Source organism: Guyanagaster necrorhizus, assembly GCF_019112545.1.
Source record: "Guyanagaster necrorhizus MCA 3950 unplaced genomic scaffold BT62scaffold_1, whole genome shotgun sequence".
NCBI classification, from domain to species: domain Eukaryota; kingdom Fungi; phylum Basidiomycota; class Agaricomycetes; order Agaricales; family Physalacriaceae; genus Guyanagaster; species Guyanagaster necrorhizus.
Window position 1 is genome coordinate 1,175,693 of NW_025064880.1, and position 16,205 is coordinate 1,191,897.

General features: G+C 48.0%; 5 protein-coding genes across 5 annotated transcripts; 2 read left to right on the forward strand and 3 right to left on the reverse strand.

The window, feature by feature from the left end:
* The first annotated feature begins 14 nt into the window (after positions 1–14).
* BT62DRAFT_925329 (uncharacterized protein) lies at positions 15–2,909 on the forward strand. Its single transcript, XM_043184778.1, has 24 exons — positions 15–82; positions 138–149; positions 198–239; positions 298–327; positions 378–386; positions 446–460; positions 510–542; positions 594–715; positions 767–909; positions 965–1,046; positions 1,103–1,188; positions 1,240–1,300; positions 1,349–1,411; positions 1,463–1,473; positions 1,527–1,562; positions 1,612–1,674; positions 1,723–1,747; positions 1,800–1,813; positions 1,872–2,078; positions 2,131–2,211; positions 2,272–2,290; positions 2,342–2,424; positions 2,476–2,496; positions 2,551–2,909. The coding sequence occupies exons 1-24, from the start codon at positions 54–56 to the stop codon at positions 2,575–2,577; spliced, it is 1,314 nt and encodes a 437-aa protein (XP_043046286.1). The 5' UTR covers positions 15–53; the 3' UTR covers positions 2,578–2,909.
* BT62DRAFT_1070508 (uncharacterized protein) lies at positions 2,550–3,803 on the reverse strand. Its single transcript, XM_043178669.1, has 4 exons — positions 3,573–3,803; positions 3,389–3,515; positions 2,965–3,337; positions 2,550–2,916 (listed from the first exon to the last, which is right to left on the reverse strand). The coding sequence occupies exons 1-3, from the start codon at positions 3,743–3,745 to the stop codon at positions 2,966–2,968; spliced, it is 672 nt and encodes a 223-aa protein (XP_043046287.1). The 5' UTR covers positions 3,746–3,803; the 3' UTR covers positions 2,550–2,916; position 2,965.
* Positions 3,804–3,937: 134 nt separating this feature from the next.
* On the reverse strand, positions 3,938–11,212 carry BT62DRAFT_26814 (uncharacterized protein). Its single transcript, XM_043180306.1, has 19 exons — positions 11,167–11,212; positions 10,764–11,110; positions 10,519–10,717; positions 9,752–10,452; positions 9,394–9,695; positions 8,877–9,339; positions 8,637–8,818; positions 8,526–8,580; positions 7,959–8,472; positions 7,277–7,906; positions 6,807–7,227; positions 6,437–6,754; positions 6,240–6,388; positions 5,974–6,187; positions 5,353–5,919; positions 4,909–5,296; positions 4,374–4,856; positions 4,025–4,310; positions 3,938–3,968 (listed from the first exon to the last, which is right to left on the reverse strand). Exons 2-18 carry the CDS (start codon positions 10,772–10,774, stop codon positions 4,049–4,051), a joined length of 5,859 nt encoding a protein of 1,952 aa, XP_043046288.1. The 5' UTR covers positions 10,775–11,110; positions 11,167–11,212; the 3' UTR covers positions 3,938–3,968; positions 4,025–4,048.
* A 68-nt stretch (positions 11,213–11,280) lies between these two features.
* On the reverse strand, positions 11,281–12,409 carry BT62DRAFT_880178 (Clavaminate synthase-like protein; the record flags this gene model as incomplete). The annotated part of the gene is made up of 3 exons (XM_043182615.1): positions 11,281–11,555; positions 11,603–11,624; positions 11,684–12,409. The coding sequence occupies 3 exons, from the start codon at positions 12,407–12,409 to the stop codon at positions 11,281–11,283; spliced, it is 1,023 nt and encodes a 340-aa protein (XP_043046289.1).
* A 484-nt stretch (positions 12,410–12,893) lies between these two features.
* BT62DRAFT_878865 (uncharacterized protein) lies at positions 12,894–16,038 on the forward strand (the record flags this gene model as incomplete). Its single annotated transcript, XM_043182566.1, has 5 exons — positions 12,894–13,132; positions 13,186–13,297; positions 13,349–13,441; positions 13,495–15,591; positions 15,643–16,038. 5 exons carry the CDS (start codon positions 12,894–12,896, stop codon positions 16,036–16,038), a joined length of 2,937 nt encoding a protein of 978 aa, XP_043046290.1.
* Positions 16,039–16,205: the final 167 nt, after the last annotated feature.

The following is a 16,205-nucleotide window of genomic DNA, read 5'->3' on the forward strand; positions in this document are numbered from 1 at the left end:
CCGGCGCAAGTTGCCTCTTGCTCATCTGACAAGAAATCATCATCTCACGTACGATGTGGAACGAAAATTATGGCCCACCAAGGTGAGAGCCTTCTCAAAAGTCGTATTGCCACAGATTAGAACTTTCTACCTTATAGCTACCCTAACCCGTAAGTTATCTTCTTGTCCCCTCTCGGTATCATTCTTATATATTGCAGGCAAGGGGGCTATAACCCAAGCTACGCACCTTCATATGGCGGGTATGTTCCGTTTATGTCAGAGGGCGTGGTCGAGATTGCTGTCTGACGGATATTAAAGGTATCGAGCTCCTCCTGGACCCCCACCGGAGTACGTCTATTGTTTTATCTAAAATGTATCTTCTGACTTCTAATTCCCAGATCCGAAGAGTAAGGCTACGTGTTTGCCATTGAGCCGCATCATCCTCATCCATGCATCCTTTTTCAAGATACGGTTACTCTCGGTGGGCATCGAACACTGCTCGTACACTGAGCATGCTAATGTCAACCAAGGTACCCGTCTCCCCGCGGGCCCCCTCCGCAGTCGTAAGCCTTTGTGTCATTGGCTGGCTCACTTTTGACGTGGCAATCGTTCAGCTATGACCCATATGGCTTTCCTCCACCTGTGTCAAGGGAAGGTTATACTGGCGAAGAGCATCACCATTATCATCACCATCATCATCGCGAAGAATATGATTCCGGCAATGGCGGTGAATATGGTGAGTGTGTTGCTTCTATTGATCAAGTCACAAAACCAATGGAGAATATAGCAAGTGCTGCTCCGACTTATCGTCCTAGGCCACCACCTAGCGAACATCAGCATTATGGGCCTCGTTTTCTAGGGCCCGATCAGAATGAAATGCAGCCATACTTCAAATACTCCCAGTGCAATGGAAGGAAGAAAGCGCTATGTGTGCGTGACTTTTCTGGACCACTTTTGCGTGGTAACCGCACTCATCTATTTCCAGATTGGAATAAACTATCTTGGACAAGACAACGAGTTAAGTGGCTGCATCAATGATGCTCACAATATTCGCAATTTCCTTTGCAGTACGTTGTGGCATTTTCTCCTCGGATATCAACATATCTTAATGCGAAATTCAAAGCCCAATTCGGCTACAGAGAGGAAGACATTGTCATGCTCACTGACGATTCGCAACACCACCGTCAAATTCCTACCAGAGATAATATTGTACGTGTAACATATCTGTCCTATGCATCGCACGCGTACTGAAATGTGTAGTTGCACGCCATGCGCTGGCTGGTCAACGAGGCCCAGACTGACGATTCTCTATTTTTCCACTGTCAGTGTGATTGTTTTCTCGTTAATGTCAATTCAAACTTGCCTCCAGATTCTGGACATGGTGGTCAAACCCCAGATAAGGATGGTGACGAAATCGATGGTTACGACGAAGGTAAATAGGCCTTTTCCTTCTATTTCACTGCTGACGTTGCTATACATTTAGTTATCTACCCTGTACATTTCAATATCTCCCCTTGTTCATGCTTATACTGACATCCAATTTCTAGGTCGATTATCAAGAAAGCGGTCATATTGTCGATGATGTAAAATTTCACCTTCAGCTCCCAGTATATTTCTAATACCCGAGAATAGCTTATGCACGAAATTATGGTTAAACCCCTCCCAGCTGGCTGTCGACTCACTGCGATCTTCGATGTAAGTCCTTTACTTCTGCGGTCTCCTCCATATGTAAACTCTCTATAGTCCTGCCACTCTGGCTCTGCTCTCGGTAAGTGAATAGCACCCTTCCCAACCATGCTCTTCCACCGACGCTTTTACAGATCTTCCTTACATGGTACGTTCAACATCAGCAGTTATATAGCATCAACAGGAACTCATACCAATGATGTCAGTATACCACCGAAGGCAAAATCAAGGAACCTAATCTCGCAGCAGAAGCCGGCCAAGGGCTTCTGTCTGCCGTAAGCTCCTACGTTCGCGGAGACGAGCGGGGCGCATTAGAGTCAGCCATTGGCATCTTCAAGAGCTTCATGGGTAACAGCGAAGCCCAAGAGGCTAATCAATATGCTCAACGGACGAGAACCAGTCCGGCTGATGTGGTGAGGAGTACAAATTAACTTAAACCTCTATTTGATGATCAATTTTGTTCAGATTAGCTGGAGCGGATGCAAGGACTCGCAGACAAGCGCTGATACCCAGGAGGATGGACGTGCTACGGGAGCAATGAGCTATGTGAGTACTACGCGACTTTGATCATCCCTCTACGCGCGCGCTAAACGTTTGTGATGAAAGGCCTTCACATCCGTTTTAGGTGAGATGCGGATGTGTATTCTTGACTACCGACCTGCTGATATTTGGACAGCGAAAAACCCCGAACAGACCTACGAGCAGCTCCTTAACAATATCAGGGCTGTTCTACGCAACAAATACAGTCAGAAGCCGCAGGTAACAGTCTTGTCGATCGATGAATGCCTTTCGTACTGAGCATGTCGTCAGCTCTCAAGCTCGCATCCGATGGTCAGTCTTTCTCTTTCTCTCAGGCTTGAAATACATCTCTCATCATCTATATAGGACATTGACATAATGTTCATCTGCTGAGTGGAATCATTGATTTAAACGAAAGAAATATGAGAGGTTCCATAGGTGGAAGATAGTGTATGATATTGACGAGGGGTGCGTGAATTTAGGATCGACCAGATATTTAGCGCACGAGGAATTTGAAGGCAAGGATGAACCACAGAACCATCAAGGCGAGGCTTCAATCAACTCGCGATGATTATCGTCAGTCATAAACCGTAGTGCAATATGAGAGATGGTGCATCAGGCCTCATCGCGGATCAGAGGAGCGGTCTCTTGAGGAGGGTCAAAGGCTGGGATGTATCCGCAAATGTGACAGGCTTCAAGGACGCAGACGCCCTTGAGTCTTGGGAAGTCATTCTAAATTCCTGATAAGTGAAATAGTATTAAAATTGCATTACAACATACCCTATGAAGTTTTCTTCTTTTTCTTCTTCGTCCTTGTCTCGCCATCTGCTGGTGTCGTGTTGTCGTTAGGTCTCTTGCGCTCGCGCGCTCCAAAACCGAGACTCGATTCAACCACCTCACTGATCGATGCGGCCTTCGGGTCGTCCACACCAGCCGGTTTGAGGAAACCCTTGGATGCAGGCGGTGGACGTAGGTCAGTCCCTACGTTCCTAGTCTCGAAAATGGCCTGCTTGGCGGACTTGTTCGATTTCTTCACCTTAGACGACGTTTTTAGATTAAGAGAAATCATTTTTTCCTTCTTCAGAGCAGCCTGTGGTGTACTCTGCGAAGAGTGCCTTGGTTGGGGCGGCGTTTCTGTTGATGGTTTAGTACCCTGTAATGAAGAAATTTGGAGTGTAGTCAACATAGGAGATAGTCAACGCACGATCACTTCTTCTCCTTTCTTGAACACGCGCCGGCCATTGGCCTGTTTCTGCGCTGAGCTTGATGAACCGGAAGACTCTGTCGGAAAGAGAAACGGAAGATAAGAGTCTTCGTAACTGACTGCGTCGCTGAAACGCAATGATGATTGAAAAAAGATCACCCTGGGATAGTACGAAGGTACGTACGATGTTGATTTCCCCCAGCTTTCCTGGATTTCTTTTGGTATCGCCCACTCGTCAGAGTCTTTGACTTGAGCTTTTTCCAGTTCGACTTCCTTCAGCTGCTTTGCTCGATGAGCATTTTGCATGAATCTGAGACTGAGAGTGCCATTGCTGAGGGTCTTCGGCTTCGCAGACATAAGGAATAATGCCACTGTATGTCGACGCAGAATGCACGTTGTGGTTGTTGCAGATCTAAACACGGACAACTTTTTTCTAAGTCCGGTCAGCCCCTTGGTTTTCGGTGAGCCTTCGTGGTTCAGTCGAATTGCACAATGCACATAAGTATTGTAATGTAAATGCCACGAGAAAACAAAATGATGAATTTATGGATACACTATACATTGAATGGACAATTCCTGTCTACCATTAGTATCAGCCAGGGAAACGAACAGACGAAAAGAATAATAATAATGCACGACAACGTTTTACGCCCAAAAGACTCATCTTCCGATAGAATTCATGAAACTTGAAAGATCCAGACCCTGGTACTCTTCCTCCGGTGGTAAATCCTCCAGGCCTGTAAGGATGTTCTTCTGAATGACAGGGCCTGAAGCTTCCTTCGCTTTCTTTTTTGTCGCGACGTCTTCTTCCTCAGTGGTCCGCCGGAAGAGATCCAGAACGAGATCAGTATCCATGGAAGGTAGTCCGGAGTTCTGCTGCGTAACAACAGAGTTCGCGATGTTAAGTTTGAATCTTTGAAGTCTACCAAAAATAAATAAACAAATCAGAGACATTGCCCGACAGGCAAGAGTGAATACGACAGACCCCATGATCTTTTCTTCCAAAGTTCCCTTAGTGATTAAACGATAAACATTTACGATCTTCTTCTGCCCGATTCGATGGGCTCTGTCCATGGCCTGAAGATCCTTCATGGGGTTCCAATCATGCTCTACGAATATCACGGTATCGGCACCAGTAAGTGTCAGTCCGAGACCTCCAACATGCGTAGTCAACAAGAGACAGTCGATACTGGGATCGGAGTTGAACGTCTGTACAATTGCGTGACGCTTGCCTGGATCTGTCCCACCATCCAAACGCATGTATGTGACTGATGGCATATGCTGTTTGAAGAGGTCTGTCTCGATAATGTCAAGCATTTGCTTCATCTGACAGAAGATAAGAACACGGTGTTGCGAGAATGTGTTGGCACCGGCGTCGGATACGACATCAATGAGCTCGCTCTTCCCTTGATCTGCTGTAACAGCACTAGCTGCGCCGCCACCGATGCCACAATCAGTCAAAAGTTGTCTGAAATGTTTCTGAGTCGCAGGACACCAGATAGCAGCTAACTGGCACATACCGTAAAGCGAGGAGCTTAGGGGCGTGCTGTATGTCCTCGAGTGTCTTGGTTTGGCTATTGACTTTCACAAGAGCATCGGCGATTGCATCCGCGTCCTTAAGAACCAGAGCGGGATGATTACAAAGTTTACGGAGATATTGAAGTGACTGGAAAACATGTTGCTGTCCTTTGCTTTCGTTAGCTGTGTCAGCTGCTTGTACAGCATCATGGGCGATGTGGCGAGCCTGAGACTTTGAGAAATCGTCGTAGAGATGCTTTTGAACATCCGAAAGTTCACAGTAGTAGTCCTGAATGATTTTAGGCGGCAAATCATTCAGAACATCCTCTTTCAGTCTGCGCAACAAGAATGGTAATACTTGTTTGTGCAGAGCCTCCAGAGCAAGAGCAGCTACAGAACAAGATTATTAGCGACATGACACGGATATTAAATGAGTATATATGTACCAGCTTCACCGGTCTTTGCCTTGCCATCCCGATTGGACAATATGGGTTTTCCAAATCTTTCGTTGAACGATGATTCGGTTCCCAAAAATCCGGGCATCAAGAAGTCAAACAAACTCCACAACTCTAGAACGTTGTTTTGGATTGGAGTACCAGATAGGATAAGTCGATGTTGCGCTCGGACCGACTTGACGGCCTTAGTGAGTTTCGTCTTTGCATTCTTGATTACATGGCCTTCGTCGAGTATACAATACAACCAATTCATACCCTCCAAATTCGATATGTCGTTGCGCACGACTTCATAGGAGGTAATGACCACATCGAAAGTACCGAGCTTCGGTAGAAGACGAGCTCTTTCTCGAGCATTCCCAGTATATAGAACAGGCCGCATCTTGTCGGCATACTTAAGGATCTCGTAATACCAATGGCCGGTGAGAGTCGGTGGGCAAACGACAAGAGATGGAAGAGGGACGCAGTCAGGAGCTTTGGTAGCCACGTACTTCTCAGCACGCTCGAAGTGTTTGCTGGCTAGTATACATATTGATTGCAGGGTTTTGCCAAGACCCATGTCTGTGCCATTTTCAGTTCAATTCCAGCACCACCTGGGCAACGAACTTCACTCACCGTCACAAAGTATCCCATGCAACTGGTATTTCGCAAGGAAGGCCAACCAATTGACACCGTCTTGCTGATATTTCCGGAGCTCGGCATTGATGGTAACTGGGACGTTATATTGCTCGACTTTACTGCCGTCGAGCAGTTGCGTCAAGAATTGTCGTTCATCGTCACGGCGCTTCAGCAGATCTTCAGGGAAGCCAGAAGGATCGGGTAGTCCAGCCTAACCCAGCGTGTCAGTGTTACACTGCCTTCTGAGCGTAGAGGAGACTTACCTCCAGCGGTACCATCTTGACAAGAGAAGCAAATGTGTTCGTTGCAGTCGATCGGATATCATTATCCGGGTCACTCATTCGACCAAGTATGGGAACGACTAAAAAGATGACATAGGGTAAGGCCTTGATATCAAGCTTTCGGACGATATCTAAAAATATATTAATGCCAGCCGTCTAGAGGTATCGCAGACACTCACGAAATATCAATTCCACGGCACCCTGTCTGTTACTGAGCGATAAAGGGTCACCCAACAATGGAACGACGTTTTCGATGGCGTATCGCATCGCCTCGGGTGTCATCACGTAGCAAATAGTTGCAAAACACTTAGCACTCGTTCGGCGAATGATAGCGAACCGGCTACGCAGGGCCAAGAGAATCTTGGGGAACAGTTCTGTCAACCGCGGCCAGATGTCTTCGTGCAGCGCCGGCACGATCGCTTCCAACACACTTAATGAATCAATGACATCTTGGCCAAAGTGCTTCTCTATGGAAATATCGCATTCCATCGGTGTCTCTGCCGATTACAATAAATGCAGAGAAGAGAACGGGTAGTGGCTTGACCTTACCTGCGTTGAACGCACTCAAAAGCCCACCGGCCATTGATTGCCACATGTTAGGAATCACGACCAATAATCTGTTTCCGAATTTCTGGGATAGTTGATCAAACGCCAGTCGTGCACCGCGCCGAGACAGCTGTGCTTTGGGATCCTCAGTGCATGTCGCGCCATTATATGTATTTTTCGCGATACCCTTGCCACTCTTCGTCGGTATGGGGTCCTTAGTCCCGGAGGAAAATGAGAGAACGCCGTCCAACAGCTTCCGCGTGAAAGCGAATGCGGGTGTCTGAGCTGTGTCCTGGCAAAGAAACGTGCAAAGATTTTTGACGATTTTGTCCGGAGGCTGCGCAATTTGATGATTAACGCAAAACTCAATGAAAGAGGCGACAGCTACTGCCGAACGGGTTTGCAAGTCAACATTCTCTTCGTTCTAGAAATTGGTCAGTACAACATACATCTAAGAAAAAATGGCAACATACCTTGATTCCATTCATGATACCCTTAACGACGGGGCTGACTTTGTCGGGCGTACTCTTGAAGGCCACAAAGGCGGCAGCAAAAGCGGCGGAGACTCGAGTATCGTGCTGTGCCTTGACTTCGATATACCGGTCGATGCTAGCAAGAATGCTGCTCCGTTTCTCCCCTATGACGATGAGTTCCCGTTTCTTTGTCCTTCCGAGACTATCCTTGAGCCGGGTGTACATTGGACCACATGCAGCTTGCGCAGTTTCAATCGTGAAGCAATCAGGTATCTTGCCAGTGATATCAATCTCTGTTCCAAGGGACGGTATGGATGATGCGGGAAGCTTGCAATCTTGATTGAAGGCGTGAAGAAGTGCAATACATTCAGAGTGCAAACGAGCGAGCATGACAATCATCTCATGGTATGCCGCAGGTGGATTAGCTTGAAGCCATGCCAGAATTTTTGCACTAAGCTCTTTCGCCAGAGAGGAAGCCTCGTGTAAGCATGGACCGGAAGCAGGTGACATGGAATCATACTCGTGAGCCCACTCTTCTGCAATAACCGCGGTAAGGAATTTCTGGACCATGCTGGTAGAATCGACATAATGCAGGAGAATGGGTTCAAACAAGGCCTCTTTTATTGGCATCTAACCAATACGGTTAATAGTACAGACCATGCATTTAAACTGAGTCACTCACGTCCTTTGGCCAGAAGGCAATCAACTGGGCCGATGCTGTGGCTGCCGCAACTCTAGCTTTCAAGGTGGTTTCAACAGACACCAAACCCAATTCTTGCGAAAGCATATTCTTATCAACGTTATGTCTTTCAGGCAGATTTTCCCCATCTGTGGGTTCAGTACTTCGGTAGAACAGTGTTGGGTCAATGGGAACTCCGATGGGTGTCATTATGATGGAATACCATTCCAAAAGAATCGACGGAGTCACCATATTCACCATCTGTTCTGGATATGCAGAGGTGACAACGGACAGAGTAAGTCGCCAAGTTTTCAGGGTAGCTTCGCGAATATCGGCGTGTTCTTCGACGACGAGGTTTTGAAACAGAAGGCGCAGGAACGGTACGTCGATCCAGTCGCGAGGAAGAGAAGGCACCGTCATGAAGGAATACAGCGTTTCTACAACGGCGAGACGAACATTGACGATGGTATGTCGAAAGAAAGGAAAGAGTGCAGGAGCTAATTTAGAAAGCGGCAGTCTAGTTGGGACGGCAGTGAGAAGGCAGTCGCAACAGAAGGAACGGCGACTCACCCCAAACTGTCGTTTGCGAGAAGGGCGATGACTTCGTCATAAACGACCAACTTTCCTAAACGGGTATAAATAAGTCCTCAACCGTTTTCAAAAGAAAACAGAACCACCGACCTAGGAGATCCATGACAGCACCAACGCTGGAGCTCAAATCATCTTTCATGTCGCTCAGGCACTGCCATAGTACAAGCAATACCTGATCCAACGACTCTGGTAAATGCTGCACAAGATGACCGGCCACTGGAGAAAGACAGGTTGCTGCCACCGAACGAACGTCATCGTCGCGGTCACTCAGGCTAGAGGAAATGCAAAACATTAGTATAGCAAATGAAGACGGCTAAGAAAGAAAGGTACCCTAGTAATGCCGCTGCTACCACGCCACGAAGAATATCTTTACCGGAGTCATCAGTGTCATGATCTTCCTGTTTCACATGGATAGTGTTGAACAGATCGCTCCGCACTGCAACTTCGTACTTGATACCGAGCAACCCGGCGTGCCGAACTTCCCATATGTGGGTTCTCTGTTCCGTGGCAGCTTTCGACCTTGACCTGCTACTGCTACCGACGGATACAGGTATAGTGAATGTTTGCTGGATCATCTGCAGAAGAATTGAATGGACGTGCAAGACCGAACGTCGGGGCATATGTATCAAAAGAGAAGCGAGAGTTTGAGAAACCGTTTCTCTGACCGGCGCGATCACTTGGTCAGAGACGAAATCGCCAAATCGGTCCAGTACGAATACGCAAAGGAACTTTGCAGATAAAGCGTTGCACCATTTTTCATGAGCAATTTCATTTTCCTCCCAAGGAGCTTCGGCTGGGCGTCCAGATCAGTGACGATGGTAGCATTGTAGAGTACTCCTGATCGCACCTTGCATGCCGCCATACTTTCCCTGTATTTTGAGAAGCTCTCGCAACGCCATGGCAGCCCCATGTCGGACTTCCCAAGCGGCACTAAAAAGATTTACCTCCAGTACCTTCACCACTCCGTCCCATATCCAATACCCAGGCCGTACTTCAAGTGCTTTCGACTGTTTGACTTCTTTAGGAGATACGGCACCTCCCTTCGTTGGATCAATGATAACTTTGTCTGGGGACGAGCCATTCTGTACGGCGGGACTGCCAAGACGAGACGCTGCACTTGGCTTATCTTCAGCAGCTATTAAGCGAGCTCTAAAACGTAGAAAATGTCAGTACTCTGTATAAGACTAGAGGATGGGCCGACTTACTTATTGGATGGGCCTGCGGCAGTCGACGCGGGTGCATATTTGGCACCGGCACTTTGAGGTGGTGGGGCTGTCACAAATGCTGCGTTTCCGGGTTTTCGCTTCCGTTTTAAACGATTGCGTTCACGGGCCGACAGTGCAGACATATCAACCTCAGGAGATGCAGATGTCGGGGAAGGATCCGCTGGTGTCATTGATCCGCTACGTGAGTCCGCGTCCTGAGTCACACCGTTTGGCGAAGGTGTAGAAATGTCTATGGAAGCGACAGCAGGCGATAGAAGATCAGAACTTGCAGTGACAGGAGGTGTCTCCATCTCGACGTCGACATCGGGGTCCATTTCCGAGGTCAATTCTTTATCCAGGTCAATTTCATCGGCAACATTGTCCAGGAACTCGAGACCAAGTCGACCCATTGCTTCTTTGCGAGCTTTTTTAACCTCCAAGGCGCTGGACAGAATACCAGTCGGCCTTTGAAACTCTTTGCCAGAAGAAGCAAGCAGAAGCTTTCCCTGAAGAATAAGCTCCTTCACGGAGAAATTTGGATATTCCGGTGCGGGGAGAGACAGCTGAGCACCGATCACTGGTTTGGATTGATCTTCATCGTTATACGGTCTCCAGAGGGGCGTCAGAGAAAAAATATGAGAAAGAGCAACAGAAGCTGCTGTTCGAGTGTCAAATGACTTTGAATGAAGAAATGGGATGATCTACGGAAGCAGTAATTTGATATTAGTATTTCATGTGCACGAGATAGTGATAAGTGGATACTGTACCCGAGCAACCACCGCCATTAACTCGGACCACGAAGCTGGATCCCCGAGCGATACATGTTGTCGATTTGTCTTGATTTCTTCTTCTATAGCCACATCACCAGTAACACTCTTGACAGCCAATTGAGCCAGCTGCTTTGCAGCAGTAGTCCTCACTGAGGTAGAAGAGCCGGTATCAAGTAGAAGGAGGAGCCGGTCCAACCTGAAAGAGAATTAATTTTAGAACATGCTGCGGAAAATTCCATCACCTCGAAGTCATGCCGTAATAGGAAGGTGTTATTCACCCGTCCGGGCCGGCTGATTCAATGGAGTTTTTGTGGGTTTTTCTCACGGGGCGTCTGGAGAGGCCTTGCCGTCGTCTTTTTATTCCCTCTCGCGGCTGGTCGGGGTTTGAATTTTAGGCGCCGTCTGGAAAATTTTGTCGTGAAGACGCTCAGTGATAAGGTCAGTAAGATTTTGAGGTGGCAGGTATCTCAGAAACACTCAGCTTTTCGAGCACCGAGACATGTCAGAGAAGAAAACCCTTGATAGGGACTGAGGTCTGAGAGCCTGGTATTTCACGACCTGAAGCGTACAGATCATATGGGAGTGGCGGCTAATTTCAATTTGCTGGTATCGTGATTGCAAAATTCAAACACACAGACCGCTCACTGGTACTCGTTTCTGCGCAGTAACAAGGAAAGGGAGCAGATACCGCACGATCTATTGCGATTTCATGGCTACTCATATTGCCGCAGCCTCAACCTTAACCATTGCAGCATTACTTCAAAACCACATGGAAACGGAAAAGCTCGTCTCGTTCGCCTGCATCGCATGCCACCATCCTGGGGGGAAAAATAGCATGTCCCCTGCTTGAAGCGTGGCGCTCATAGCCTTGGGGACCACCTCATCCCAGAAAGCAGGATAATCACGACTACCATCCTGAGTGGTGAAAACGTCAACACAAGACGTGTTGCTGATAGACGGTGTCTCTTCAGGATACATGTGTCCTGAGCACTCTGGAGAAGCCAGCCACACTGTCTTACTCCCCACGATCTGTACTGGAAACTGCTCGATAAGATGCAATGAGGGTAACATAATCACGTACCATAGAAATTGAAGTATGGATCCTAGAAAGACGAATTGTCAGGAGAGCTGCAATTGTGTGTTAAATAAAAAGTTAGCATACGGTATGAGCAGGAGAGACGGTGCCCCCAGGACCGAGCCAAGTGTTCAGAACTAACTGTTCATCATTTCCGGGAGGCACGTAGTTGAGAGCAGAGGGTGCGGAATAGACATAATCCGGCACAATGATGTCTGCTCGGAGGTCAGGAAATTGCATGAAAAGATTATGTTGAGCCAAGTATAACATTTTGTCCGGAGCATCAGATTCAAGTGACGCCAGAAATTCGTCCCAGGGCATTATCTGTTGTGTCCAGTCGTCGTTCCGATAGTCTTTGCCTACCTCTACAGGAACGACGCGTCCAGGTCCTGCTACATTACGAAGATACCCAACAGAACGCCAAGGACGGTTCGTTAGAGCGGGCCAGTCACTTGCATAACCGCGTAAAATGAAGGGAGACGAGGAAAGTTGGGATCGAAAAGATGATAACGAGGGCAGAAATGATAAGCTGGGAACATCAAGAGAGGCAGTGCATAACGGCTTGTGTGTAAGGCGGCGGCATGAAAGGGCTGGGAAATCTCTCCCACTAATGTGGGAAGCAAGCTCTGACTGCACATCCTGCATGAGAGCATGAATTAGATCGAGTCGACCCATAGCGCCGGATATAATGATAGCACGATCTAAAATGTCGATGGCTTGTAGATATCTTGACTGATCAAGAAGCGTTAACGCTCGTAGAATAGATGCGTCCGTGTGCATTCTTCTCCACCAACCGCTCTGACTTTTGGACATTCTGTCGTGCGAGATCTTTATGACGTGTTCCATGTCATCATAGACTTGCGAATGTGAGGCATCCGTGCAGACGACCAGAGCGGCGGAGAATAGACGGTCAAAGACCTCTTTTCCGCAATTCGCCAGCACTGCATCAAGACCATTTGTCAAACGAGGTGAGTACCACAAAGAATTGACATACAAACATCCTGATCATGTTCCAGGTTACTCAGAATAAATTTCCCGTATTCTAAGAACTGGGGCATTCTTCAGTACGTCAAGTCGTGATTAGATTCGATGATGGTGCGAACCCACATTCGATTATTATTCATTTTTTTGTTTGTAAAATATGAACCCTATTACATAAGCCCCATCACCTAACATTCACGGTGGTTGTCGACGTTGCTGTCGGCATTGGATGCTTTATCAGTCGCTGATTCATGACCGCCACGAGTTGTTAGGTCTCTCACCCTCCTTTGGGGTGACTGCGGCATACGACAAGCCCATGTCTTCGCTGGACGTTGACCGTTCAACTCTACGTTCACCACGGTGGACAAAAAGAGGCTCATATATTCCAACGCCTCTCACAAGAGCTCATGTTCAGGAGGCCCTTTCACGTTCGGAGGACCATGGGATTACGCTTGTGTTCTTGAAAAAGAATTTGACGGACATTGGGATATCGGTCGTGGAGGAGCTAGCAACCGTTGGGAGGAACAGTCCTGATGATGGGTACCCCGTGGAGAGGTGCGTGTTCTTTTTATGCGATTCGATGACATTCTAGTGACTTTGCGCATTAGGTTGGCGCTAGGTAACAATTGTCTGACTGCTCTACCCACGGAATTCACGCATCTGTCGCATTTGCGCTATGTAAATTTGAGAAGCAATGCTTTTACAAATTTCCCCGACGTGGTGCGTTCCTTTACAAGGCTCTTGGGCTGTGCCATTCTCATTCTTGTTCAGCTGACTCTTATGCCCTCCTTGGATACGTTGGACATTAGCCACAACAAGATCAAGCAATTTCCTTTACGCCCCGGAGAGCTGGTCAAGTTGAGGGTTAGCTCATCTCTGAATTAAAGTTTTTTGCCACCGTGACTGATATACAATAGGCATTTTGTGTTTCCCGCAACAAGATCACAAGAATCCCAGAGTACCTGACCAAGTTTACTAATCTTGCAGTGCTGGAGATTGAGCGAAACCCTATTGAATGGCCACCAATCAATGTCATGAGCCGTCCCGCTAAGTTTCCAAACGCGGAGGCAATGAAAGACTGGATTCGTAACATTCGAACCTGGATTGAAAGCGAGACGAGTGACAGCAAAGGTCAGGATTACTCCGGTTTTGCTGAATCAGAACGCTGGTCCCGCTTTCCAGTTACTGAAAGCGAATTCGACGCCGGTGTCACCCCTCACGCTCGGTCTTTCTCTCTCGACTCTAACCTTTCGGTTTCCTCCTTGGCAGAGTCGGATATCGAGACCCCTTCATCGTCTTATGACAAGCCCCCGCCGCTACACCTTGGCATACTATCCACTGACAGTGCAGAGACATCTCCGACACGATCTTTTGACAGTTATCTTCCCAGCCCCGCCGATTCAGACTCTTTCGCCATGAATGATCCGACGGTATATCCTAGCCGCACTGAACAAAGGTCGGCTTATGACCACTCCAGGAACGCTTCTTTTGCCGGTGGGATGCGCAATTCAAGAAGGAGCGGTTTACCAGGAAAGAAAAGTATGCCTGATCTGCGTACTGCTAAATTCCCTTTCGCTTTGAAGGCTCATGATGCTCCGGAACGCGTACCTACCAATGGTACAAGCAAGAGCAAGATTCCGGACGAATTTTCCATTCCCTCACCGCTTTCCCAGCGACAAGATTCTAATTCATCAGCGAGTTCCGGAACGCGTCAGAACAAATCTTCCGGCAACGGAAAAGAACCTATCCGTGACTCTCCCCCTCCGAGGGCTTCCACCTCCTCCATAGCCTATTTCCGACGTCTATCCACTCTTCCCTTGTCTACAATTTCTGATACACTTCCTAAACCTCTTATCTCTCTGATTGAATGTGCTCGCAGCATCCTTTTCGCGGTGTGCCAAATCTATCAGTCACTCGAACATTATACCGTCCACGCCATAGATGACCGCTTGTCCTCCGTGTTACGGAAGGTTCTGGATCCCGCCAGCGTTGACATGATGCAGCTCATCAACTACCTTGAACACTTTGACGCCATAAGTCGAAAGATCTTACCACCCCCACCTGTGTGTCGAGGTGTTGTGGAGAGTTGCAAAGATACTGTTGCAGTCTTTGGAAAAGCTGTTGGCGTCCTGACTTTACAACTGAAGGTGATAGCAGCCGGTGATGATGTCCGATATCTTAGGTCAATGTTATTGGTGCTATATGGCGCTGCTGCAGAAATATCATGGGCCTGGCAAGCAATGGTACCCCATATCGAAGCCATTAAACCATTATTGCGTGGCAAGCCACATCCCACGCCATCGCCCAACAACATATCTGTGGACCCTTATCCATCCTCTATCCCGCCAACCTCGCAATCGCAGTTGGAGCAAACCTCCTCTCTTTTATCTCTACGGACTAGTTCTGCAGGGGTTGAAAGAACGCGCGTAGCGCGGCGACATGCTGGCTCCTTTAGTTCGAAAGATGTCGAGATTGGTAAGAAGTTGCCCTCTTATGACGATGCCCCGACGTTATCCCGAGGTGTCGCTGTTTATACATCTACGTTGCGCGCTCCGAAACGACAGGCGACGCTTGCTCCCATGACTGTCATGATTTCTTCGCCTTCACCGAGCCCATTGCCGAGCTCCATGTCAGCTTCATGGGCTGGCGACAGTTCTCGAACAATCCATTCACGTACGGGTTCGCAGAGCTCTCTACCAGGATCTTCGACCTCTTCGTCCCCATCCCTCCCTCCGAAGATGACGTTTTTGGATCTCCCCCCGAGTTCTAAGACACAGGTCGACAAGGAAGCAATTCAAGCCGTACAGAATGCTGTCAAAGTTGCTCCTGTGGTGTGGAATTTGATGGAAGAGATTTTAGTTGATGTATTGGAAGCACAGGTGGATGTGCGCGAGAGTCTGGATCGAGCAAGGTCGGTCACAAAGCGTTTGAGCGACCTAATACGTGCTTTGAAGGAGGGAGACTCAACGCGGGATAAAGGCAGCCTTCGGGAAGATGCCCACATATTCTTGAAGGTTTTTATACCCCTGTGTGTCCTATGTGCATGTTGCTGATTAGGATTCCAGACTGTTGTTCAATTGTCCAACATCGTCAAGACATACAATGGTGTCCGATCAAGTGCTCTTCGGAATAACATGTACAAGCTCACAAACTCTACCGAGGAATTCGCGATTCTTCTGCATGTGTCATCTTTCTCCCCGGCTTCCACGCCGCGACCATACTCGCCAATGCTGTCCATGTCCACCTCTCAGAGCAGCGTTCTCAATCCCATTGAGGATGCTCGTTTACAATCTAGTTTCTCTAGAAGTGCCCGTGCTCCCGGGCGCTTCAAAGTTCCATCTCCAACGGCGCCACACGACGGGTCACGCAGTGCTCCGCCTAATCAGACATTCAAAATGCCTGTTTTACGCCGCCTTCGTGGTAAGGAGGCTCGAATCGATGCTAGTGATCCTCCAGGGTAATATTCCTAGCTTTGCATCCGTTTTACATCAGTCATTTCCTGTTTATCTTTTGTCTTTTTTCTCGTTGCTGCTATTACTTTGATCTGTTATAATCTTACTACCACGCACAAGACTATTTATCCAATATATCAGATGCTTTGCGAGGCCAAGGAAGGGCAGCTTGATCG